The sequence below is a fragment of the Petaurus breviceps genome, unplaced genomic scaffold, assembly GCF_028583685.1.
Source record: "Petaurus breviceps papuanus isolate PSGF00001 unplaced genomic scaffold, PetGlider_PUasm1.0 91133, whole genome shotgun sequence".
NCBI lineage: Eukaryota > Metazoa > Chordata > Mammalia > Diprotodontia > Petauridae > Petaurus > Petaurus breviceps.
This window is the reverse complement of record NW_027187419.1, coordinates 45,109,301-45,134,880: the sequence shown is the minus strand read 5'-3', so window position 1 is coordinate 45,134,880 and position 25,580 is coordinate 45,109,301. Positions and strand designations below refer to the sequence as shown.

Below are 25,580 nucleotides of genomic sequence, written 5' to 3'. Positions count from 1 at the left end.
AACCCCACGTCTGTGGGGCTGTCCAAATACCTGGCTCTCAGCCCAAGAGGTGCACGGATAAATCCCATTCACAAATAATGGGATTCGTCTGGAACTCCCACACATGGCTTTAGCCTGTGGAATGTCCCTTTCCGGATTTTCCTCTGAGGTCCTCACCACCCTCCCACCTTCCTGACCAAAGAGGAGAAGGGAGATTGGATTACATGACTTGGAAGATGCAGGATGCTGACCAGGCTGGAGGACAGGGAGCCACGGTCCTAGTTCCCCAGTCAGCTCTGGATATCACTCTGCCCCTTCCCCTCTCCATCTGTCAACTACTCCAAGCAGGCCGGCTTGAAAAAAGACCCTGAGAAAGGAAAAGACACTAGGGAATCTGGCTTGTTCTCAAACCCCTGGAATCTAGCATGGAAGCAATTGGCAATTTGAGAACAGGACTGTGGCCAGACTATGATCTCTGTGCCTTCAGCCTTTGCTGGGAGGAACTGAAAAGCAGGTGTGATCCTGAACTGCCTCATTCTTATTAGACTCATTCATTTTTTTTAAGGCCTGAGCAGATCCTCAAAGCAGCACACAGAGAAGCTCATGATACCAGGTCACCAGACAGGCAGTCTCCAATGTGAGCAGCTCAATGTTCCTCCTTCTTTCCTGAAAAGTACAGGTTATTCCACAGACCATCAGGCACATTTCTTTTTTTTTTTTGGGGGGGGGGGGGTGGAGGAACCCCTACTTACCTTGGGTATACAGTTAGTTGCTTTTTCTGAGAAAATGCCTACTCCATGGAAAGGTATTAGAAGAGTTGACAAGCTTAGCTCCAAAGAAGGAAGAAATAAGAAAGACACCTCCTCTTATGCAGGAACAAATATGAAATACTCCATATAAGATCAGACTTTTAGATGTGTTAGTTTTGTTGATTTGCCTTTTCCCCCCTTTGTCATAAGGGATAACTTTCTAATTAGGGGAGGGTGAAAGAATGCATACCCTGGTAAAAAGAAAAAAAGCAATCAAAATTTACTTTAAAAATAACAAGTCAAGTTAGTCTAGAGAAAGTATGGCCCAGTGGACTTGGAGTCAGAAAGACCTAAGTTCAGATTCTGCCTCAGACACTTACTAGCTGGACAATTCACATCACCTCCGTCTGCCATCTCAGTTTTTTCATATCATGGAATTGTTTGACAATCAACTGAGGCAATATAGGTCAAGTCTTCTGCAGATTTTATAGCATTCTTGGTTCCTCCTCACAGCCTTTAACATTCTATTTCTCCTGGTGTCTTTTCCTTCTGGCAGAATCACATTCTGACACTGATGTCAGTGGCAGCTCGGATCTACAAGCACCCCAGCCTGAAGAACTCCATCAACCTAGTCGTGGTCAAGGTGTTGGTGGTGGAAGATGAGAAGTGGGGTCCAGAAGTGTCAGACAACGGTGGGCTCACCCTTCGCAATTTCTGCAGCTGGCAACAGCGTTTTAATCCCACCAGTGACCGCCATCCTGAACACTATGACACCGCCATTCTGCTCACCAGACAGGTCGGTGGTCCTGGCTTTTGGAAGTCCTGGGGCTCAAAGGAGAACAGGAGGAAAACAGATAAAAGGGAGCCCAAGAAAGCTTACCCCCATGAGGGAAAGGTCTCCTTTCTGGTCCAGTCTGAAGGCCAGAAGCCTCATGAGTCAGGAAAGACATCTTAGTGTAGGGTATTTGGAAAAGAAAGAGCCATTCTTATTCCAGGCTCAGTGATTGACCATCCACTGAGTCCTCACTGCAAAAGAGAGTAAATGGCAGCTTGTAGACTTTAAGTTAGCTATAAGAAAGAATTTCTGCTAGAGATGGCTGTTAAACACAGGTACTGATAGGCGAGGGATCTTGTCTATAGCCTTATAAAATTAGGAGAGGTGCTATGTCAAGTGTGGTTCAAATACATTACCACCTGAAGGTAAATGAGGTTATTAAATGACCTTTAGAGGTAAAGGTATGTTCTGAATTCAGAAGAAAAAAAAAACATTTCCAACTGAAGAAAAAGAGGAAAGAGATAGATCATAAGTGACAAAACTTCAGTTATCCAGACATCTATTGGAGCTCTCTGTCTCATTTTCTCTCCATCTCTGTCTTGTTCTCGCACTGTCTTTATCTCATTCTTTCTCTCTCATTCTCTCTGTCACATTGTCTCACTCTCTCTGTCTCTTCTTCCCCACCCCCACCAAAAAAAAAAGCAGAATAGCTAATAATTTCTTGATTTACCTCAATGATAATTTCACCCTTCAGAATGTAGAGGAACCAAAAAAGAAGTGAACCTGATTCATACCAACAAAGAAGACCTGGCTGCTGAGGTAGAAATTAGGAGAATCTCACAAGGAAATGACCATTCTTTTTTGGCATCTGTGATAGAGAAAAAAATTGATCACTTATCACTCATGCTTTGGAAAGAGCAGATTTCAGGGTTTCAGAGAAAGGATAGGGAGAATCCAATGATTTAAAAATCTACAGAAGAAATCAGCCCAAGAAAGGACAGAAGAAAGTGGTTAATAAGATGACAGTCAAGATAAAGAATGATATAATAAGAGATCACCTATCTGTCTTCCCTAGATAAGTTTATGTGGCCAAGCCCAGGCAAACTATATCCTTGGTTGCTGAAAGAACTGGCAGATATAACTGTTGGCATTCACTGTCAGACATCTTTGAAAGACTGTGGAAAATGGAATAGGTACTGTAGGACTGCATAAAAGCAATTTCTGGATTTTTTAAGGGAAAAAAAGAAAGAATAGTATCTATAGACTATAGGACAATGAGTGTGCCTTCAATTCATGACAAAATTTTAGAACATATTATTAAAGAGGTGGTTAGTAAACATCTAGAAAAGAAATTGGTGATCACAAAGGGCCACCTTGACTCCATCAAGAACAGGTCATGAGGGAGCAGCTTTGTGGTGCAGTGATAGAACACTGTCTCTGGGGTCAAAAGGACTTTAGTTCAAATCCAGCCTCAGACACTTACTAGTTGTGTGATACTTGACAAGTCACTTACCCCTGATTGCCTCCAAAATGTCCACACACACCCCCAAAAAAAGGAAGGAAGAACAGGTCATGAGAGGCATCTGATCTTTTTTTTTTGACAGGTTTGCTAGATTAGTCATGTTAGGCAGAACATGTTAAAAAAAATATATGAGATACTTTGAAAGATGGAAATGCAACAACTGAAATAACTTTGCTCAACAGTTCTCTGATTATTAATATCAAACAGGTTATAAAACAGGGAGATGTATGCCTACCCAAGGACAGAATGGTTGGTCACTGTCATAGAGGATGTCTGCAAAGACTCCAAATCAAAGAGAAATTTCCTAGAGACAGTGAGGCCCTTCAGATGTTCCTAACAATGTCTGGCATTGTGCTGCTTCCATCAGGTGCTGGCACATTGCATTTCTTCCTAAATGAGACCTAGAATCAGTCCAAAAAGTTCAGCCTAACTATCCACAGAGAAAAAAGCAAGTAAATGAAAAAATGCCTCTTGTTCCAACTGGTGTGTGGCTGGCTGGATGACCCATAGTGCTGATCCATAAGGATATCTACCTTGGTCAGACACTGCAGATTGAAAGATGAGGGAAGAAATGGGTTGCATTGCATTTACAACATTCTGCAGTGCTTTTGAATAATGCCAAGCTTCTCCCTAAAACAAAGGCCCATCTTTTTTACCAACACCAATATTTTTCAGTTAACGCTTTAAGACTGTTAATGGTAGAATACCATTAACAATACAAAATTAAATTTGTGGGTCACCCAAAAGGCAATAGAGATGAGGAGCATGAATTAGCTTTAGTATATTACTAATGAAAAAGTACAAAATTATCAAAATTATCAAAAATTATCATCAAAGAAATTTGCCATAAGAAAAGAAGGGTCAGTCATGTACCAAGAGCAAGGGATAACTGATGGACAGCCTGTGTGTTCCACTGGTATCCATGTAATGTCAAGAAATCTACAGGAAGGCCTCCTCGAGGCCTGTGACACGTTAGATGCCCCCCCATGGAGGACATATAGAAAGACATGAACGAAAATTACATAGGATAAGAAGCCATGGATAGATTGTGATCTCTACTGCTGGAGGAAGTATCCATGGTGATGAGATCAAACTCAACAGAATTATCAAGTATTAGACTGACAGATCAAAGGAATGCTATAGATAATATCACTTAGATATTAACAAAGTATTTGACAAAAACTCTCTTGCTATTCTTGTGATCAGGACGGAGAGATGTGGGCTAAAAACACAGGACTGAAGATTCTGAGCTGGGGAGGATCTTAGAAATCATCTAGTCAAACCCTCTCTATTTTTGCAAATGGGAAAACTGAGACCCAAAGAAGTCAAGCAACTTGCCAAAATGACAAAACTAAGTGACAGAGTCAGAATTTGATTCCAGGGCCTCTAGCCCCAAACTCTGTGCTCTTTCTGCTAATTGTCCTGCTTATAGTATGGTTGGGTTGATTCTGAGCTGGTTGAATGCCCAAACCTAAAAAGTAGCCATTAATAGTTTGACATAAGCTTCAAAGTTTTCCAAGTAGAGTACCCTTAGACATCTGTTTTTTGCCCTATGCTATTTAATGTTTTTATCACTCACTTAGAAAAATATATAGATGGCATTTGCATGTGAGAAAAATTCAGGATCCAAAATAAAAAATCTCAACCAGTTCTAGAGCACTGGGCCAAATCTAGAATTTTTCAATAGAATTTTTTTTTAAGCACTTAGGGTTTAGGAACTCACCCAGGCTCACACAGCCTGAGGACAAATTTGAACTTATATCCTCCTGACTCCAGGACCCATGCTCTATCCACAGCACTTCCTCCCTGCCCCAAAATAAATTTAAAATCTTGAGCTGAAAACTCAACCACACAGGTGAAAAGCAGAAAAGATGTGGCTAGACAGCCATGCCTATGAAAAAAGGTTTAGGAGTTTCAGTGTCCTATAAGGTTAATGAGACAACATATGATGTGGAGATCCAAAAAGCCCTTATCAATCTTAAGCACCATTAAGATAGCAATAGTGCCCAGGATGAGTGAGGTAATGACTATTTTCAATTATTTGAAGGGCTGCCACGTGGAAGAATAATTAGACCCCACAGGTGTGAACTAAGCAACAAATGGTTACAAAAGAGGCAGATGTATACTTGATATAAAGGCAAATTTTCTTACAATGAATGCTGACCAAAAGCGGAATGGGCTGCCATAGGTGGTAGAGGTTTTCCTTCACTGGATGTCTTCAAACAGAGGCTGACTGTCTACTGGTGAAGTATATTGGAAAGAGGAATTTTGTTCAAAGTGTAGATCAGACTAGATGATGGCTGACATCCTTCCAGTTCAGGAGTGCTACCAAAGAGGGGTTGACCTCCATTTGTAGTCATTGCAATTAAAGTGATCGAGAAAACCAAGGATTTCACTTTTGAGAAAGAACTAACTTTACCTTTATCCTGGCCCCCAGGGGTTCTTTGAGGAGGAGTAGAAATCTCTGGGTCATCTCTTACACCATCCAGAAATCCATCATCTGTCTTGATGACTGATGAATCCCTAAGGGGAAACAGCAGGAGTCTGAGCATAATTGGGAAGATACCACAAAGTAGGCTCTAATCCTGGCTCTCTCATTAACTGGCAAATTGCTGAATCTCTCTGAGCCTCAGTTTCCTCAGCTATAAAATGAGGGGCTTGAACTAAATGACCTTTAAGGTGCCTGCTAGCTCTAAATATCAGATTCTATCATAGAATTCAAGAGAAAAGCTAGGAATAACCGACTACTGATACTCTTTGGCTTCCATGGCAATGGTTTAGAAAATACAAATTGCTCTATAGGTCACTGTGCAAGTATTCTCTGGGTTAGCTGAGCCCTAAGTAGAAGAGTAAGCAGGGCTAATATTCATCTGGTTGCCCTTCTGTGAGATGTCTCTCTTACAAACTGTCTTCCCACCAAGCAGGATTTCTGTGGGCAACAGAGCTGTGACACCCTAGGTGTGGCCGACATTGGAACCATATGTGACCCCGACAAGAGCTGTTCTGTGATTGAGGATGAGGGACTCCAGGCTGCCTACACTCTGGCTCATGAATTAGGTGAGCTTTTCTTGTAGAGAAGTGGTGACTATTGCTCTAGGGTCTATATCTGCTACCCAGTGTACTGAGTAAATCACAGGCCTCCTCATCAGCCACGACCAGCCTGTCATCATCAGAGGACTTGAAGCACATATTTCCATAACCTTATTAGTACCCAGGGATGTGCTGAAGAAGCACAAATCACTTGAGGGCCTCAGTCTAAGACCGAGGCTCTTAACCTTTTTTAGTGTCAGGGATCCCTTTGGCAGTTTGGTGAAGCTTTATAAACCCCTTCTGGGTCCCTTCTGGACACTTAAAAATGTTCTTAGATGCATAAAATAAAATACGTAAAATTACAAAGGAAACTGAGGGGCAGCTAGGTGGCATAGTGGCTAGAATGCCAGGCCTGGAGGCAGGAAGCCTCATCTTCCTGAATTCAAATCTGGTCTTAGACACTAGTAAGCTGTATAACCCTGGGCAAGTCACTTAACTCTGTTTGCCTCAGTTTCCTCCTCTGTAAAATGGGCTAGAGCAGGAAATGGAAAAGCACTCTAGTATCTTTGTTAAGAAAACCCTAAGGGGCAGCCAGGTGGTTCAGCGAGTAAGATCACCAGCTCCAGTGTTGGGATGACCTGGATCAAATCTGGGCCCAGATACTCAGCACCACACCCAGAAATAACTGGCCGTGTAACCTTGAGCAAGTTACTTAACCACTATTGCTTTAAAAAAAAAAAAACCTAAATAAGGTCACAAATGCCTGAACAACACCACAAAGGAAGCCAATTATATTTAAATGTTGTTATAAGAATGTGTGTGTGTATGTGTGTGCGTGTAAAGTTCACTGACTCTAAGTTAAGAACCCTTGGTGTGAGACCAAAAGACTAATATAGACAAATGTAAATGGATATGCATATAACTAGAAAGGTAGTACATTCTAGTAGAAAGGGTCAATGAAAAGGACAAGACCTAGGTTTGAATCCCAGTAACAGGTACTACAAGTATACATCACCACACCCAGCACCTAGATAATTTCTAAGGTCCCTTCTAGGTCTGAAAAAAAAATTTTTGAAAAGCAACCATCCCCTGAAAACTACAGATTCACAGCAATCAGTCTCTAAGCATTTATTGCTCTGGGCATATAAATAAAAAGAACAGTCCCTGCCCTCAAAGAGCTTACATTCTAATGAGGAATACAACACATACATAAACAGGTACATATAAGACACATACCAAGTATGTATGTAAAGAAATAAGTGAAATTTTTAACATTCCCTACAAGCAAAACTGCTTGTAATGAATAAAGTGATATGTTTTTAAGACAGAGTGAAGTGAGTAGAAGTGGGAAATCAATGCTTCTCTTCTAATTAATCCCAGAAGGCATTCTGAAGGAGGTAGAATCTCAGCATCCACTGTCAACTTGGGTAGGGAAAATATTCTAGGACCACAATGCTGCCTGAAAATGTCATAAGAGACAGGAAAAGAAAAGGATGAACTTGACCATGAGACAGCTTCTACCTGCGATAATAACAAGTCAATCAGTTAACTAGTCAAGTAGCATTTATGAAACTGTTCAAGGCACCATGCTAAGCTCTGAAAGGCATAAAAATAGTCTCTGCTCTAGAGGAGCTAGCAGTCTAATGTAATAACTTTAGTTGGAAAACTGATGAACACCCTCTCCACTGAGCTTAATCAGCTCCTTTGAAGGGTTTACACTAAGGTGATGGGGGTGGGGGGAAGGGGGATCCAAGGTCATATGGAATGAGGTGTGCAGATCAGGGACAGGAGAGGAATGGAGTCTTAGAGACTGGCATGTTAATAATGCGATGTGTCTTCTTCCCTAGGACATGTCCTTAGCATGCCTCATGATGACTCCAAAACCTGTGAGCGACTGTTCGGGCCTATGGGCAAGCACCATATGATGGCTCCTCTCTTTGTCCACCTGAACAAGACAGTTCCCTGGTCTCCTTGTAGTGCCAAATACATCACTGAGTTCCTGGATGGAGGACATGGTAAGCATCACTTGAACAATTTCTCTTTTCTTCTGAGCTAGCAACACTTAGAATTTGCCCCCTAGGGGAAAGCCTTCTACCTGAATCTTTCCTGGAGTCAGAAAATCATGTAACTTTGGAATTGGAGGGGATCTTAGTGATATGAATCAAATTTTGCTTCCTTCCACCCCTCCCCAGGGCTGGTACTGGTGTACTCTTCAATTACCCTTATCTCCTAGCAATCCAAACTCCGTGACTACTGTACCAATTATAGAGCTGGGGGAAATTATTCCAGAAAAGCTCCCTGGAGGAGGTGAGTGTTTAGCAGAGTTTGAAGGACAGACAAAAAATGATCAGTGCTAAGACTAGCCCAAATTGTGGCAATAGCCCATGTAATGAATGAAACAGTAGGAATACAAAATAAGGAAAGTAGTGGATTCAGGGAGAAGGTTTATGTGTTTGAGTAAAGAATTCCAACAGGTAAATAGGCATGAGGACATAAATAACTCTTGATTCTCTAACCTAGTAGAAGGGAGCGATGACACTACTTCCTAATAATCCAAATGTCATATTTCTTTGACTTTGGGAATGTCTGACTTATTTTTCCCCAGCAGATTATATTTGTTTTGGTTTTGTTTTTTTTACGATGATTAACATTCCTCTACACAAGAACTACTCCAAACCCAGTTATAGCAAGAAGGTAATGCTTTGTTCTCCAAGGTTATATCCAGTGAAGGATAAGCTCCAGAAAGAGTCTCCCAAGCTGGAAGGGCCAAATGTCCAAGAAGTTTAAGGTTGGCCGAGATCATTAGAAGGTTGGCCATTAGCTGATGGGTTTAAGGATTTGTTGGGTTAGGTGTGGTTTTTGGGTCCCTTGAAGACACCGTTTGTTAAATAAGGTATAATCAGAAATCAGCATCAGTGGAAAAAAGCCTTGCCTTTTGGAGTTTAAAGAAGATAAAATCTTAACATTACCTTTCATTACCTAGGTGTACAGTGAGTAGTTGGGAGGGCATAGGGACTGGGGGAGTCAGGGATGTGACTGAGAACAGTGTTGCAAGTGAAAAAAGGAAGTCAACTCAAAATATGTCTTTACTGCTAAACCAAAAAAGCAGATGATCAAGAATTGGTGTTAATTCAATTGTAGAGGAGAAGGAGGAGTACATTTTTTGGTAATAAATAAATTCCCCAGTTAGGAATTTGAATTTAACTTTATTGAAGGCTTATTCCTTTCTCTTCCAACCAGGCCACTGCCTACTAGATGCCCCAACTTCAGCTATCCCCCTGCCTTCCAACCTCCCAGGCCGTGAGGCCCTTTATAAGCTGGACCGGCAATGCCAGCAGATCTTTGGACCAGGCTTCCTCCACTGTCCCAACACCTCGGTCCAGGACATCTGTGCCCAGCTATGGTGCCATACAGATGCTGCTGAACCCCTCTGCCACACCAAGAACGGCAGTCTGCCCTGGGCCGATGGAACACCCTGCAGAGAAGGCCATCTATGTTGGGATGGTAGCTGTCTGCCTGAAGAGGAAGTGATGAGACCAAAGGTGAGTAATGAGACTACTCAGGGTCACATTGGTAAAAGAAGGCGGCCCTGCAGATGCTTCTAGCAAATCATAACCCACATTCATACAGAATCTTGGGATTTACAAAGGGTGAGATAGGTAATACAAATATTCTTATCCCCATTTTTCAGATGAGAAAAACTAAGGCTCTGAGAATAAGGTCTGATTGTTGTTCTTCAGTTATTTCAATCTTGTCTTACTCTTTGTGACCCCATTTGAGCTTTTCTCGGGGAAGATACAGGAGTGGTTTGCTATTTCCTTCTCTAGCTCATTTTACAAATGAGGAAACTGAGGCAAACAGGGTTAAGTGACTTATCCAGGGTCACACAGCTAGTAAGTGTCTGAAGCCAGTTTGAACTCAGGAAGATGAGTCTTCCTGACTTCAGGCTCCACATTCAATACACTGTACCACCTACCTACCCCTGAGGTCTAAAATATAATATATAATGTATAATAACTAAAATTTATATAGTATTTTTAAGATTTGCAAAGTACTTTCCATATGTTACCTCATTTGAGTTTCACAACAATCCTGTAAGGTTGGTACTATTATGATCCTCATCTTTACAGATAAGGAAACAGAGGCTAAGTGATTTGCTCAGAGTCATGCAGCTTATTTCTGATTTGACCCTCAGGTCTTCCTGAGTCCAAGTCCTGGGTTCCAGTCACCTAGCTGCTTCTGAGGGAAGTCTAGAGACTTGCCCATACTCCTCAAGTTAATAAGCAAAAGAGACAGGCAGGACTTGAATCCAGCTCTTGTGTCTCTAAGACCAACTCTCTTTCCATTATACCACACTCCTTCTATCACCCTCCAGCATCTGATACCATGTACACAGTACTAAGACGATCACACAGATGTGATCCCTACCTGTTAGGCGTTTACAGGTTAAGACAGGCATCCTACAATTAGAACAGAATCATTAAATCTAAACATAATTTATTTGTATTTGTATCATTTGTTATTTGTATCATCAAGGAAGTTACCTAACTGTAGTACCAAGGAAGGAGAATAGGGCTATGTAAAGAAGAGAAAAGACTTTCTAGACCTTCCTGAGGGATTTGAGAAACCACGTCCCCAGGATTCCACAAACTTAAAGGATACATTTTTCCCCAGTGCTTAATGAGGCTTTTAATTTTTTTTTGTTCCCTACACAGTTTCTTCTGCCTTAGGATGATGAGGTTTCTTACATTTGGGAGGCAGTTGTGCCATAAGAGAAAAACAAAAACATTGAAAGCAAAGGCAGGATACTTGACTTTGAAGCCCTGGTGTGACACTTCCTAGTTATGTGACCTTGGGCAAGTCAGTAAACTTCTAAATCTTCGTTTTCCTCATTTGCAAAATGAGGATAATAATGCCTCTAGTACCTATTTTACAGGACTGAGAATTCAGTAAGATAATACAGGGTGGTCCAAAGGTCTAAAAACTTCAGATTGCAAGAAGACTTTGGGGCTACCCAGTGTATAAAAGTCTGTAAACCTCAAAGCACTATACAAATGTCTGGTATGATTATTCCTTTTCATTCAGAGCCCTTTTAGGAGTTCAGTGAGCTGGTCCCTTTCATCATTCAGCACCCAGCTAGTTTTACATCCTGCTTCTAGACACCGATATAATAGGAGTAGTCTAGAAAAACTCAGAAGGGGACAACTCTATGAAGTGTCTTTTGCTCCACACTTTACCAGCCCATTTAGTCAGGCCATTTCATGCAACATCCTAAGCCTACTTTTCCTCTCCATTTTGGATACTTCTCTACTTCCTTGCCCCCACTAATCTGAGACATTCTCCTGCACAATTTTTGTGAGGGTTGAACTCCCTGCCCTAAAAGAAACCCTGGAAATTCTTACCAGTGGCTTGGTCTTATGGATATTTGTTCGGCTTGTTATGTATGAACTCCAGGTTACCTGCCTCCAAAAATTAGAGGCCATATTTCATTAAGACTAGTCCTTCTTAGATACACACAAGTGTTTGGTCTCAGTGGTCAATGATTCAACTGAAAGCATTTCCTCCCATTAACACTTCCTAGAATATCCATCAAGGTGATCTTTCCACTAGAGACTGGTAGCTTAGATGTAAGATTTCCCAAGTAACTAGGCTGAGACTCAGGAGAACTCATGCCCATACTAGGTATGTGACCTAGTGCAGAGAATTCAAGCCTCTTGCCTCCATACCAGACTCACTGAGATATTCTGTGTTGCAGCCTGTTGTGGATGGAGGCTGGGCCCCATGGGGACCATGGGGAGAGTGTTCTCGGACATGTGGAGGAGGAGTGCAGTTCTCCTACCGAGACTGCAAGGACCCTGAGCCGAGGAATGGAGGCCAGTACTGCGTGGGCCAGAGAGCCAAGTATCAGTCCTGCCACACTGAGGAATGTCCACCTGATGGTAATTGGCTGTTTGCAGGCAATGCTTATAGTAGGGGCTGCCACCGGTGCTACATATCACCAGGAACACAATAGGGGCAGTTCTCTAGGAATGGAGTTCTGAGCCTAAGATGAAAGGATTCTTTGTCCTGACACCAGTGGAGACAACAAAGGCACCAAGTATGGAAACAGACTGCAGGGAACCCAGGAAACCCAATTTCTAGGGACCAGACAGAGCCCTGAAAAAAATCTAACAAAGGGGGGAGGGGGGGAAGAGGACAACAAGGTCACTCCAAACCCCAGCTATTCTTATGAGTAGCCAGGATAGTAACCCGTCTCATGGTTGCCAAATTCCCCTCTGTATGTTTGGAAGGACTTTCCACGGAGAGTTTGGAGCCAAAGCCTCAATGTCTAACCAGCCAACATTCAGTCCAGGGCAGAGGGAAGATTTCTGACTCTGTCACTCCTATTCTTTCTGGGAATAGTTGACCATCTTCCCTTGAGTCCATAGCATGGACCTGATTCTTCCAGTGAAAAGATGACAATTCTACCTCTCCTGGCCACATTCCTGTCCTTGGTACCTGCTAGAAAAAAAAAGCACAGAAGTGTACTTGAATGGGGGAACAGTATTAAAGGACAATTGCATGGGGGAGAGGGGAGAGGGAAGGGAGAAAGAGGGAAAATCAGTTCTCTTCCCCACAGTACAGTTCACTTCCCCCTTATTTCCTAGAAATTTTGCCAGGCATGAAAAGATAGATAGAACTTTAGGAGTGATTTACCTGAGTACAAAGGGTAAAAAGGGTCTGTCTCCAGAGGCAATTGGTCATCTGCTGCTGCATTGTTTTGCATTTTTCTAAGAGGGAAGAGGGTTTGTCAGTGACCTTTACTCTTAGAAACCCTGGCCAGTGGCCTGGCATTGTGGAGGTTTGCCTGTCTATTATGTAGAGTATGCCCAATGCTATACAGGGAAAACATATAGTGTGGGGAGTAGCCTGAGAAGCAGGTCAGATGAATAATTCTGTCGCCATCTCAATCAGCAGGTATTTATTGAGCATATATTATATGCCTGGTACTATGCTAGGTAATATGGGGGACAGAAAAGAAATACAGGACCTACTCTCTGCCTTTCTTCAGTAGGAGAAATAAGACACAACACACATGATGATAAGGAATTCTCAAACTGTATGGTATATATTCTAAGGGCAGTTAGTGTTCAGGGAAAGACCATCATGTGGGCAGGAAGAGAAAAAAGACTCTTGTGTGAAAGGAAGCCATCTCTTCCATGATGCCCCCCGTCAGTAAAGATGCCTCCCCAGTCCTGACATAGCACTTATTTTGTACCCCTGTTAAACCATTATCTCATATCATTTTGTGGTATGTGAACTCATTTGTATCATCTTCACGCATTCCATGACTAAGGAATTTTTGTTAAAGTCTTTTAATCTCGTAATACTGTGACGTAATACTGATGGACTGTGAGTCCATCCATCAGCAAGCACTTATTAAGCGTTTACTATGAGCTTCATAAGCACAAGCACCATGTAATGTTTAATCTTTTTTTCTCCCCCAGTCCCTACCACTGTGTTCTGCACATTAGACTTAAGATGAGCCTAGACAAATGGGTATCATTTTGACAGGTAGAGAGGTGAGGAAAGGCATTCCAGATGAGAGAGACTGGCATGGGAGTTGACGTGGAGGTGGGAATGAGCACAGAATACCTTAAAGATGTCAACTCAGGCAGAGAAGAGTGCAGTTTGGAGTCTCAAGGTTCTATTATAGAAGGTTTTTTATAACAAGGACTTTGGAAATGAGGTGGCAGGCAATAAGGAGTCATTGCCCTTATCTACCTGGAATAACACAATGAAAACAGTATTTTAGGAAGATTAGTCAGGCAATCATACACAAAATGGATTGAAGGAAGGACAGAGTAGAGATAGGAAGGGTCAGCTAGGGGACTATTACAATTATTCAGGTATATGGTGAGAAGGGCCTGTACATAGGCAATGGAAAAGAGACAAATTCAAGATATTTGATAAGGCTAAATGACCTATTTTAGTTTTGGTGGGGAGGGAGGAGGTCCACCCCTGTGATTTCATCTGCATGAGGAATTCCTGGTGTTAAAAATTCCTCCATCAAGTCATCTGTAACTTACAGTCTTAGAAGGTTGCTTGGGGGACTGAGAGTGAATTTCCTGCAGTGACATTTGTACATGTGTCGAAGACAGAACTTATACTCAGTTGTTACTGCTTCAAAAGCCAACTCCCTATCATTATGCCATACCGTTTCTCAACAGATGGAATGAGAAGGATAAATGAGAGAAAAAAGGCAAAGATAGCTCGAGATTTTCAGCCTTGGAAACTGGAAAAATAGTAGTTCTGTGAATAGAAATGAGGACTTTAGGAAGGGGAGCATGTTAGTTTTGGACATGTTGAGTTGGAGATCCTAAGATCATTGATTTATACCTGGAAGGAACTTAAGAGGCTCCCTGGTCCAACTCCTTAATTTTACAGTTGAGGAAACTAAGGTCGAGGGAAGATAAATGATGTGCCCAAGATCACAAAGACAGGATCAGAGGTGGAATTTGAACTCAGGTCTTTTGCTCAAGGTGCCAGTCCACTTTCCATTGTACCAGCACCATCTATCATAGAATGTTAGAACTGGAAGGAATCTTAGAAGTCATCCAGTACAATGCCCTTATTTAATAGAAGCAACAAAAGAGTTCCAAAGAAATCATTTATTCAGAACCACAGGAATAGGTCTATGATCTAAGTATCTTGAATCCAAAGTCCCAGTATACATTCCAAATGGAGATGTCCTATATATAGTTAAAATATTACAGAAAAGGTTGGGACTAAAGATATAGTTTGAGGAATTGTTGCTGTAGAGGTGCTAGTTGGAGCCATAAGAATAGATTAGGAATGACTCTATAGAGAACAGAGGACAGAAACTAAAGCTATCCCCTGTTCTAGGAGAAGCTCCTTGGTTTGTGGTATACTCTCAGATTTATCAAATGGTTTCCTATTCCTCAAGATTGTAACATTGTAGATGTAGAGTTAAAATGAACCTTAGAATCCAACTAGTGCAACATACATTCCCCCATTTTACAGATGCAAAAATTGAGGCCCAGAAAGGTTGAATTGACCAAGATCAGGTCATAAGAGGTGGGATTTGAAACTTGTATCAACTTATTCATCTGTAAAATGGAAATAATGAAGATCTTCCCAAAGCTGTTAATAAATAAAAATGTATTGAGTACCCTTACAACTGAGTCCTAAATGTAATGGCAAGGGGGGGGCAGGTGCTCTCTTCTAATTTATAGAATTATAGAGATGGAAGAGATTTCAAAGGTCTTCTAATCTGTCCCCTACCCAAAGTATGAATCCCAGTGGTAGTACCCCAAGTGGCCATGTAGCCTCAAAGCTTTTTGTCCTCCCTAAAAGTTCTGAGAATTCCACATCCCCTTCAGCACCCAAACCCTTTCCTCTTGCTTTTTTAGGAAAGAGTTTCAGAGAGCAGCAATGTGAGAAGTACAATGCCTACAACTTCACTGACAATGATGGGAATCTCCTTCAGTGGGTCCCCAAGTATGCAGGGGTGTCTCCCCGGGACCGCTGCAAGCTGTTCTGCAGAGCTCGAGGAAGGAGTGAGTTCAAAGTATTTGAAACCAAAGTAAGATTACTCAGACTCAGAATTCAGAAGGAAAGTGAACTCACTTCCCCATGTTTAAGTTGGCCTCCCTTAGACTTACATGAATTCTGCTTTTGTTTGCCTCTCCCCACTACAGGTGATTGATGGAACTCTGTGTGGGCCAGAGACTCTGTCCATCTGTGTCCATGGCCAATGTGTCAAGGCTGGCTGTGATCACGTGGTAGACTCCCCTAGGAAACTGGATAAGTGTGGTGTATGTGGGGGCAGTGGCTCTTCATGCAGGAAGATCTCAGGCTCACTCAACCACTCCAAGTGAGTCTCTCTAAACCTTTATGCCTAAGATCAGTGACCAGGTGGGGAAGTTAGGTCATAGGCAGGACTAGACTCCCTTTGAAATACATTTCCCTAGAATGACCCAAATTTTCTTTTTATTTCCTTTTTCACTTCTAAGTAGGAGAGAACAGCAGTAGCCTGAATCCCTGGATGCTCTCCCTAGTGGCCTAGCAATCTGAGGACTTTCCCAAGTATTCTTTCAGAACGCAGTCCCATTGTTGGCATGGGGAGTCCTGTTCTTTCTGCTTGAGACCCTTAGTTTCATCAAAACACAAAAGACACTTTCTTTTGGTCCTCTCCCAAGAACTCTAAGCACTTTTACTGACGTGTAGGAATACCTCACATTTGTATAATACTTGATACAATGCTTGTGTGTTCATTTCTATAGTCTCATTTTATTCTTAAAATAATTCTGTGAAATAGGTATGATGCCTATTTTTCAGATGAGGGAAATAAAACAAAGAGAGACAAAGTAATTCACCCAAGATGAGCTTGCTAGTTAATGACAGAGCCAAGACTAGAACACAACTCTCTTGGTAGGTTCCAGGTCCTTTTTCCTTTTCATTTTGCATTTTGAGGAGTTAAGAGCCCTCACTGTGCCAGGTAGCCTGATGCCAGGAATGCTGGTCCTCAATATTTGAGATGTATGTCATACTCTCCACATTCCACATTGACTCAGGGTTCATTAAGATAATCACTAGAAAATTTGGAACTTAAAATTTTTTTTAATGTTAAAAAGTTGTCTTTATATGTAATCAGGAAAAATAAAACATCATTTAAAAAAAAGAAAATCAGTAGACTTGGGCAAATTGGTGTCACACAAACATTTCTTTTGTTGTCCTCAATGAATGAGTCTTTGAGAAGCATTTGAAGATACCCTGCTTAGCAAATTTACACTTGCTCCCACTCCATCCCATCCACTACACTAAGAGAACACAATCTGCCTGAGACAAACATGCTCAAGAGTTTCCTCATACTTCTAAGTCCAAAGGGAATAGAAAGCTGAAGCAAAGGATTTTTGATTTCCCTGGCAATGATTTTAAATCCTACTGTATGATTTTGTTTTTAGCCCTTAATTGATTTAGTCCTTAATGGACCAAAGGAACATAGGGTCCTAGATTAAGCAATCCATCTCTCTCCCACCCCAACTTCCCTCCCCAGTTAGAAAGACAGAGAATTAGAATAGTTCTCATCCTCCTTTCTCCATACTTCCTCTTTTTCTCAGAGGAAAAAAGGAGGAAAAAGGTAATAAAGGTTCAACCCTAATCCAACCCACTTCAAGTTCTCTATACCTTGACATTTTCTTTCCACATTTTCTCAGAGGGTTATCATGTCACCCAAGAAACACCTACCTCCTGACATGCTAGCCAGCCCTACTCATAAGAAAGCTTTATCTCACTAGTTCCTGTCCTGGAACAATATTAACCAAATGGACACTATCCAACTCTAGTAGCAGATTGATCCAGAGGTGGAATGAGATTTCCATCTTCACAGGGTTCTGGAATGGTTCTCTGGAACTGATTTTTCCATGTGGGTTTGAACTCTATGTGCTGAGGTGGCCAAACAAAGTTTAATACCATTGCACTGAACTGAATTTATTTGAGAGCTCATTTAAACTGAGAGGTGACAGGTTTGGCAACACCAATATGCTTCTCAAAACTCTTTGGGATTGCTCTTCTACTGAACTATCTAGAGATAGATATATCTAAAATTTCAACTCAATCATTTGGAACATAATTGCAGATTAAGCAAAAAATTTTAAAAACTGAATGACAAGTATTCCTGTCTGCCCCTGGAGTTGATTTCTTAAGGATTTTTTGAGCCATTTCTAAACGTCTTGCTTTCTTCACTCAACTCCAACCCTGTATAAAAGAAAATGTTTTTCTAGCAGTCACAAGCATTCTAATTCCTGGGCCACAATCACAGCCTGGATTCTTTGACCACTTCCCTTAAGTGTCCCTCTCTCCCTGCAGGTATGGATACAATGACATAGTCACTATTCCAGCTGGGGCCACCAACATTGATGTGAAACAGCGAAGCCACGGGGGAGTTCGCAACGATGGCAACTACCTGGCCTTGAAGACTGCCAGTGGGCGGTACCTGCTCAATGGAGACCTGGCCATCTCAGCCATGGAACAGGACATCCTCCTAAAGGGAACCATCCTTAAGTACAGTGGCTCTATTGCTACCCTCGAACGGCTCCAGAGCTTCAGACCACTGCCTGAGCCCTTGACTGTCCAGCTACTGACTGTTTCCAGTGAGGTATTTCCCCCAAAAGTCAAGTACACCTTCTTTATTCCCAAGAATGTAGTCTTCAAACCAAAAGGAAAGGAGAAGACAACCACCAACATCATCCAACCCCTGCTGAATGTGCAGTGGGTCCTGGGGGACTGGACTGAATGCTCTAGCACCTGTGGTTCTGGCTGGCAGAGGCGGACAGTGGAGTGCAGGGACCCCTCTGGCCAAGCCTCATCTACCTGCAACAAGGCTCTGAAGCCAGAGGACACCAAGCCCTGTGGGAACCGACCCTGCTCCCTGTGACCCAGTAAAGGTCTATGGTCCTCATGCTCATGGACATGGTACTGGGGAATGGACAAGGGCAGCCACCTATGATGACAACATTAGTTGTGGCAATGCATCCCACCCTGGCCTCCTATTGTCACAGCCCCCTGGGGACTACAAAAATGAAAAGGGGGAGGAGGGAAAGGGACAGATCATAAAGGCTGTTGAGTGGACCTTGCTTGGGTTCAAATAGAAGGTATAGGTTTAAAGGCAAAAATGCACTTACTGACCTAAGTATAAACTTGGTGTCAACCTGTTTTCAAAGGACTATATCAGACTAAAAATGTTCAAGGAAGAAGAACAAAGTGCTATCTGTTTGGTTTCCCCAATAGATAATCTACCTCAAAGGGGGAAAAGAAATAGTGGAAAGGGAAGGGAAAGAAAAGCTCTTTCAGAATAAGGGACATTATGTCCCTCGAGCTGTCTTTAAAAAGATGACAATGATATCCTCAGTATTAAACTCCATTGCCTGAAAGACTACAAAGTAACAAGGGAAAGTGGGTGGCCAGATGTTGTCAAAGCATCTGCCTGAAGGAGAGAGATCCTTTTCAAGTATTTATGCAAATGTGTGTCGGACTAAAGTGTGATCTTGTACTAATGTAATGAGCTTGATCTGGTCCATTATTTCCTTGGAAGTGGTAAGGGAAGCAGAGCCTATGAATGGGGCCCATGGGTAAGGCCCATGGATGGGGTTGCCACTCCAGGAAAGAGATTGATTCCCTTTGAGCATGCACAGAGAGAAGCCAGCTTCTTTGGACAAATCATCTCCCCTCCATGAGCCTTAGTTTCCTCATTTATAAAAGAAGGGGACTGGAAGAGATGCTTTCTAAGAACCCTTCCAACTCTAGTATCATCCAATTGAGCTTTCCCAGGTCTCTCCAGACATCTAACCAAAGAAAGTGGCAATGTTTCCTGGTTCAGACTCTGAATATGACATGAACCTAAGTCACAGTAGCAACATTTCACCTAGATAGGTTTAGGGTGTTTAGGGTGTATACATTTTGTATCACCTATGTGCCATTTCAAGGCTAATCATTGGCTATATCCTATCCTACACACACTCAGCCCCCCCTTCCCGTTTCTCACTCCCCCATTTAGCAGCCCCATTAAAGTCTATAGGATCCTCAGAGTTGGGAGGCTGAAGGGGCAAACAGTTGAATCCAAAAATTGTCTGAAAGTGGAGCTTATAGACCTTGTCTCCCACCCTCCGTTCCTGGATGCCTTTGCACAGAATGGCATTCCCTATCTAGCAGCAGAGGGACCAACTAAAGGCCAGCCAACGTTCTCAGAGTCATCTGTCCTCTCTTTTCCTTGTTTTGGCTCCATTATGAGTCTCCTGGCTCTTTGCCATCCACTCCTAACATACGGGGCTCTAAATCAATGATTATGAGTGGGTGAGAAGCAACAAAGATAAGCAAAAGTAAGAAATAACATTCAGGAGAGGAAAGAAAACCATAACAGTCTGTTTCCATCCTGCAACTTCTTTATCTTCTAATCTTTGACTTCCCTTCTCTTCCCCTTCTCTCTCTACTCACTTTCTAGAAAGAGCATTCAGTCCACTCTGTTCTGCCTTTTTTTATGGTGTACAGTAGAAAGCCAGGTCTACAAAGACCAACATATGCAAAACATTGAAACCAAGAATTCAGGAGCTGCTGACTATGACAGCTCTGACATCTGAGTGACAGCAGTAGCAATGCACCTAGATTGCTTTCTCAGTCAGTCCTCCTTCATTCACCTAAGTCTCAAATCAGTCCCCCTAAAACAGTCACGGTGGGATGTTCTCTTGACTCGTTCACACTGGTCCAGCTGAGGCATCTCTGCTCCCTACATCATTACCAATCACAGATTCTGCCCCTGGAATTCAGCTGGCAGTGGGGCTGATGATGTGCAAAGCAGAATGGAATCCAACTTGGCTCTCCCCTCACTGTGTGGGCTCAGCAGGGCTAACAGGATAAATGCTTATTTGTGTCTGGAAACCCAACAGCTGTGGCTCAGAGGCTCACAAAGAACAGATCTAAAAAGGGAGACCAGGCCATTGTTGCCCTAAACTAACCACCACCCACCCCTTGCAGAGCAGGAGAAGGGATGATGGGTGTGTTCTCCAGCAGGGTACCTTTCATACACTTACTCTCACTGTGCTGAAACTGTCTGTTCCCCAACTTGAAGTCCAAATGGATATTGGTATGGGTGTTTCATAACAGGAAATCCTTAGGGGCCTTGTTTGGGAAGCTAGTGATTAGACTAATGCCTTTGAACATATCAGACTCATTTAGAATCACAGAAACTCAGAATTTCTCCCGATGCATGAATGAATCCTCTCTCCAACATCTCTGACTAGCGGTTTCCAGCCTCTGCTTGAATATTTGAAAGAAAACTGCTGGCACAAATAATTATTTTCTCCTTCCCCTCCTTATTACAAGTGGGTCTTACGCCTGGGAATAATTCCTGTCCTTTCGCTCCCCCAGCTCTGCCTGGAGGCCTCTCTTGGCCTTTAACGGTAGTGTTGTGTTTTGTTTTTAAATTTACAAAGACTTGCAACATTCTTCTTCCCCCACCCACATCAACTCCCCCTTAGTGAAGAAACAGTTCCCTAGTGGTGATGGGCCATCTCCTTGTTAAAGCCATATCCTAATCTCTGAAGACACCTGTCAGCCAGTGTCCTTTGTATTTTTTTTAACCCAGCTGGGTGCCCTCCCTGTGAAGCCTATTCCTGAACCCTGTTTTCCAACTATTTAGTCACTTTCCTTGCTCTCCTCTGGGCCTCTCTCCAGTTTTTCCACATTCTCCTAAACAAGCATAACTAATGCCAAGAATAGTGGGAGGATTCCTAGTATTATGTTGGCTCTATTTTTTTAAACATCACAGTTGTGTCCTGACTTATTTTAAGCTTGTGGTCTAAGACAGGGATGGAGAAAGGCTATGTTACTATTAAATTGCTAAAAATTTTATTAAACAGTTTGCATACTGATGGGGGTTCAGAGATCCTGGAGCAGTAGGGCCCTCACACAGAGTCTAAGGTTCCCAAATGCCAAATTTCTTACGGTCAGCAAGGGCTGATTTAGGAAACCTCCAGAGCTCTTGCCCCAGGCACTCTAATCCACATCATCAGCAATGGGCCAGGACGTTTGGACACATACTACAGAGTCTATCAAATCAGAGATTTTTCTTCCACGGTTTGGGAAACTAGAGGTTGACCACATTATACCCACGAGTAGAAATTAAGGACTCATTCCCCACAAAGGTATTCCTTCCTCAGTTTCTAATTCCAGATACCCACTTCATGGTCACATCACTGCCCTCCTACCTGTAGGACTGAGAGCCTTAATTCTATGGTAGCACCTGGTGCTACATATATGGGTCCCAGGAAAGCAATTCCAGGTTCAAGGAACTTTATGGGCGAGCATCCACCCCAAACCATAGCTCTTGGGCCCCTACCAATGTATTTTCTTTTACTCAGAGGAATGGAGGAGACAATTCACAGGAAAAGACATTTTGTCAACTGGCATAGCCAAAGAAGTGATGAATATTTCCCCAATGCATACAAGAGGACACACATGAAGGGACACGTGTGTGGCTGGGAACAAACATGGCCAGAGAACATGTGGGACTGGGACAGCTCAGGCCTCCAATGATGCAGTTGCCAATGTCCTCTGGGAGTCACTAGGCTGCTCTCTGCTTCCATCTACTGGTTGTCAGAAGAAATTTGGCTCCTTCCCAAAAGCAGAAAGAGTCTATTAGCTTTTTAACTAATAGCTTCAAGAGCTATATTTAGCTCTTTTTTAAAAAAAAAGTTCAAACCCCAGCCAACTACACCCAGCCTGCTAGCTAGGCAGTCTTTGGTCATTCTCAAGTCTGTCTTTCGAACTGTTCTTTCTCTGGATGACACTCAGACTTTGACAGTTCAGGCACTTATCTAAATTATAATCTGAAATTCCTTTCAATTCCCATCACCTTTCTCAGTCTCATATTCAACAAGCCTATGCATTGAGGATACCTCAAGTTGATTCAACTAAACAAAACTCTCTAGCCTAGGTTGCCCACTGTGGCCCATCCACCAAGCAAATTAGAGCATGCCTGAAGCTTTTGAGGAAATATATATTTAAGGGAAACTGACCCACGTTGCATGGGGGAGAGGAGGTGTGTGCACTCGTGGGGTGGGGAGGCAGGTGTTAGGATGCTATTCCCACCACACTCGGGATTCTGTTCAACAAAACTGAAAACTAATTGGGACGAGGAGATTTGATTCACTCCCAATAATGCCCTTGGGTGCCAAGCAACCAATTTAGAAGCAAGGATAAAAAGGATTAGGAAGAACCAGTGAAGTTGATGACCTTTGCCCTATATTTCCCCATCACTGTACTCTCAACAGTATAATGAGCTGAAATCACTGCCATGATCAGGTCATCAGAAAACAGTTTGAGATTATTGGGCAAGCTGGAAACAGTGAATACAACTAATGAATAAGGCTTAAATTATCATGGCTACTGATTCCCCAGCCTCCATTCTATTCGAATGGGCAGTGGTGGTTGATGATCATCTTAGTGTAAAATGGTCTGCCTCTATGTCAGCATTGCCCATTCCAATTTCAATCACTGGTAAATTAGTCAGTTACCACTGTGTATGGATAATCCATTGTTTACAGGTACTGTGATGTCAAAGAAGAGAAGTGACCTAATTTGATCCCTGCCCTGAGAGAAAATATATAGCAGTGATGTGTAATTACTCATATACCCTTTACTAAAGAATGGTGGATAGGGAAAGGTCATCCCCTTCAAATAATGAATCCATGACTTCAAGAAAGACATTCATGTCTCCATCAGAGCTCCCTCACATTTAGAAAATCTATAAAACTCATAGGAACTAATAGTGATGGGGAGGTTAATATGTAAATACTTAGTGAATGGATTAGTCTATCAGGACTTCCAGGTCTTTTCCTTATATGTTTTTGCCTACCTAGCTAATTTCCTTCTTTTAGAATTATACCAGGGAGGGATTACTTCTCTGTGTATCTCTTTGTTTTCTAGATAACCCCTTCCAAACAACTTGATCAGATCTACCAGACCAGATTTGCCTTTTTCCAACTCAATGGCTATATTACATTACACTAATTCACATTTTTCTAAGTGAAGAACATCACTGATAACATTACCTTTCTAAACAGGGCCCGGTTGACTTCCCCAGCCCACAAAATAAACAGCACCTGAGCTCCTAGTCGACCTTGCTAATCATGTTTCTCTTTGGGGAAGAAAGTGAAAAAGAAAAGAGAAACAATATAAACCATAGCCAACCATATACAATCTGGTACCAATGCAGGAAGGGTGAAGGAAATTCACAAATCACTAAACTCCCCTCATCTTGAGGCTGTCACTCTTAAAGTCTGTTCTCCCTGCGGGCCCTGAGATCACTGAAATGAGGCAGGAAGGTTCTAGCTCTCCTTCCAGCACCCCTAGGCTGCCAAGTCTATCCCTGGCAATCGAACAATTATCCCGGAAACAGTGTGCTGGGCTGAGCAGGGCCTGGAGAGCACTGCAGTAAAACCTCCTTAGACCTCAAGGGTTCCGCGTTCCAAACATCTCATAAGGCCCTGGAGGATCGGGAAGAGTTTACACTTAGCCAAACACAACTTCCTGCTTCTAAGAAAGGGAAGAAAAAAATAGTTAAAAGGCTTTTTGGACACCAGAGATTTCAAGTTAGAGTAAACAGAAATGAATCAGACACATGTGGAATGAATTTCTCCGGAAGTAAGGAAAGATGCTGTGTGTTCCACATGTAGGACCAGAATGCAGGAAAAGGGGAGCTGAGATGAGGAGATGAGGAAGGAGAGAAAGAATGTGGAGACTTCTATTGGAAATGAGTCAGAGTTGATCAAGGGTTCAAGAGTTAGTACCATGTTCTGGGTGATTTTCAAAATAATAACAACTTGAGCAAGAGGTGATCTAGAAGCAGCAGTGCTATTGATGACAGGTAAGCATTCCTGCTTCTGAGTTCTTTTGTACATGTCTGTATCAGGGGAAGGTGGAAGGAGAAGGAACATTCCCAGTGGGACTAAGGGGAGAACATTCTTAGGGACTGTCTCAGATGTAGCTAAGCCTAAACCACAGTTCATTTCTCAATCAAATACTTGGCAAACTCTATGGCAGGGGAACATGAAGAGAGTCTCCCTGAAGCCTTAAGTCACCTTGGCTTTTGGGGCTGATATGAAAAGATTGCAGAAACAAGGAAAACCTAGGGACATCAGGAAGAAGTGAGGGAAACAGGGTTTTCTAGTGGAAACAGTGATTAAAATATACAATATTATATATATGTATATGTATATATGTATATTATTAATCCAGAATTGAATCTCCAGTTTAGACAGCCATAACCCTCACTGTCTATATGTTAGAATTCTTTCCATTCTGACAGCCCCCTTCGGGTCCTGGCTTTTTCCCCTGCAGCTGCTGACCTTTCCAGCATGGATGCTGCAATGTGCTTACCACACTCATCCTATGGTCCCATCTTTCCATTATGCCTCTGGTGATATTTTTGTAAGTCTGCCTGTGTGGTTGGGGAGGCTGGGACTGATGTCAAATTCCTACTCCATGGAAAGGAAACTGACCTTTCCACCCTCAGAACACATGTGAGCACACTGAGAAAGGCCACCCTAGATCATCTGGATTCCAGAAAGGTTAATGTATGCCTGGTGACCATGCCAGATCTAACAAGAAACCAGAAGAAAAAGAGTAGCACCATTTCCCAGGATGAGACCACCCCCAGAACAGGAGCTGGTGGGATAATGCCCAGTGGCTTCCAAAAGAACCAGACTCCACAAGTGAAGACTCTTCCCTGGTAATATACCATGAGAAGTCACTAATCCCCTGAATCCCACCTTAAAATCCCATTTCTGGAAGAGCAGTCCTATCCTGCCAATACTAACACTATCAATACAAACATTTGATCAAATTAAGAAAGCTTTACCATCTTTATACCTGTGTCCACTCCAATTTCCACATCCAGCACCTCAAGCATTGATAAGTCAGAGGGAAAATAGAAACATCCATAAGAAGCCTGGAAGGAGGTCACTAT

At 42.4% G+C, this 25,580-nt stretch overlaps 1 protein-coding gene and 1 long non-coding RNA gene across 3 annotated transcripts in view; one reads left to right on the top strand and one right to left on the bottom strand.

Annotated features, from left to right (window-relative positions):
* Window positions 1-19,136, top strand: part of ADAMTS8 (ADAM metallopeptidase with thrombospondin type 1 motif 8) — a 29,183-nt gene extending 10,047 nt beyond the window's left edge. Inside the window, exons 2-9 of the mRNA XM_069079854.1 lie at window positions 1,285-1,524; window positions 5,950-6,082; window positions 7,903-8,070; window positions 9,296-9,597; window positions 11,811-11,994; window positions 15,469-15,641; window positions 15,757-15,932; window positions 17,927-19,136. Coding sequence (XP_068935955.1) covers window positions 1,285-1,524; window positions 5,950-6,082; window positions 7,903-8,070; window positions 9,296-9,597; window positions 11,811-11,994; window positions 15,469-15,641; window positions 15,757-15,932; window positions 17,927-18,494 — 1,944 coding nt within the window. The 3' untranslated portion in view covers window positions 18,495-19,136. The remainder of the gene's footprint in view (window positions 1-1,284; window positions 1,525-5,949; window positions 6,083-7,902; window positions 8,071-9,295; window positions 9,598-11,810; window positions 11,995-15,468; window positions 15,642-15,756; window positions 15,933-17,926) is intronic.
* Window positions 1,439-25,580, bottom strand: LOC138154849 (uncharacterized). Of its 2 annotated transcripts, none has more exons than XR_011166692.1 (3): window positions 25,473-25,580; window positions 5,445-5,548; window positions 1,439-1,556 (listed from the first exon to the last, which is right to left on the bottom strand). It is a non-coding gene; the product is annotated as an uncharacterized lncRNA (long non-coding RNA). The 2 variants fall into 2 exon arrangements; XR_011166691.1 differs by having other exon boundaries at window positions 25,484-25,580.